We start from the raw sequence: 1379 nt of genomic DNA on the forward strand, positions 1-1379 counted from the left end.
TTCCTACAATTTCTCAACGCTTTATTGAGCACCTACTTATGTTCAAGCACTGGGCTTCCAGGAGCTCGTTCACTCTTTCTATCAGCAACTGTACTGAGTGCACAGCAGTTAGGCTGAGAGCCCAGTGAGGCTCCAGAGGTCGCTGGGCAGGCACAGATCACCCCAGGCTCATCTCTGGCTGGTCACTGTTGTCACCATGTATGACAGAACCAAAAAGGGCAAAAACCAATACTTTCAACGTGTTAGCTTCTTGGATGGATGTGTTAAGAGGATAGGGCTGTGTAAGACAGTGCTAACTAAAGTGGCTTAAGACTGTATCCACTAAAACTTGTNGCAAGATGCTGAAGGTGTGCTCAAGCAAACCCTTCCTGCAAAGGGGTTGGCAGACCTAGGTNTATGCCCACAGCCACAGGGTATCAGCCTGAGTGTGGACTCTGCTTTCAGGCCTGCANGACTTGCTTCATCCGGATCTGACCCTGGCCAGTGACTGGTAGGCAAGAAGGTGTGGGTGGGAAGGGAAAAAGGGAGGATTGGAGGTAACCAGGCTCTCTGGGCTTCCAGGATCTACTGTATCACAGATATCGACCCGGACCACCGGAAACTCAGCCAACTGGAAGCTGTGGTTCGTTTCCTGACAGGGGTGGATCCAGACCTGGAGTGTGAGTTCCCTNACCCATACCTCTGAACTTGTCCTGTGGGTCCCAGGGTCCCAGGGCTTCCCAAGAGCGAAGAGTGCCATCAACTCCTCCTGGGACCACAAGGGTGGTTTGAGAACAAGAAGAGCCCCAGAGAAACAGGCAGAACTGTCTGGGGCGTGGGCCATGTGGGATGTGGGCACCCAGAATCCTTATGTCAGAAGCCAGGATCTTCCTTAGCCCCTTCAGACCCTCCTACTTGTGCAGTCTGTCCCCACCACTACTTCACAGTAGGCAAGGAGCAGACCCTGCCTTGAAGTCCTCAGTTCTGCCAAGCATCGCATTTGCCCAGGCAGTCTCTTCAATCCTAAAGTCTGGGAGGATCTTCCAAGTCTGTGCACTCAGGCCTGTGGCCAACTCATTTGACCTTGGCTCTCAGGAAGCCCCTTTCTCCTCTTCATTTGCCCTGCTACATATATGTTCTCCCCATGAAAATACCATCTCCCAAACCAACCTACCAAGGCATCCATCTATCTATCCATCAGTCAACAAGGCTGAAGTGAATGTGTACTTGCACCAGACCTGGGCAAAGGCTGAGATACAGACAAGCCAGCCAAGGCCTATGCTTGTGGAACTGCAGTTTGGGAGAGAAGCACACACATACATACACACACACACACACACACACACACACACACACACACAGAGTGTTACAGTAATGACAGGTGCTATGGACAGAGTGCT

General features: G+C 51.6%; 1 protein-coding gene across 1 annotated transcript in view; it reads left to right on the forward strand.

The window, feature by feature from the left end:
- Positions 1–1379, forward strand: part of Cacna2d4 (calcium voltage-gated channel auxiliary subunit alpha2delta 4) — a 111090-nt gene that overhangs the window by 61677 nt on the left and 48034 nt on the right. The window contains exons 20-21 of the mRNA XM_021164150.2: positions 445–490; positions 562–659. Coding sequence (XP_021019809.2) covers positions 445–490; positions 562–659 — 144 coding nt within the window. The remainder of the gene's footprint in view (positions 1–444; positions 491–561; positions 660–1379) is intronic.

The sequence above is a fragment of the Mus caroli genome, chromosome 6 (assembly GCF_900094665.2).
Source record: "Mus caroli chromosome 6, CAROLI_EIJ_v1.1, whole genome shotgun sequence".
Lineage (NCBI taxonomy): Eukaryota > Metazoa > Chordata > Mammalia > Rodentia > Muridae > Mus > Mus caroli.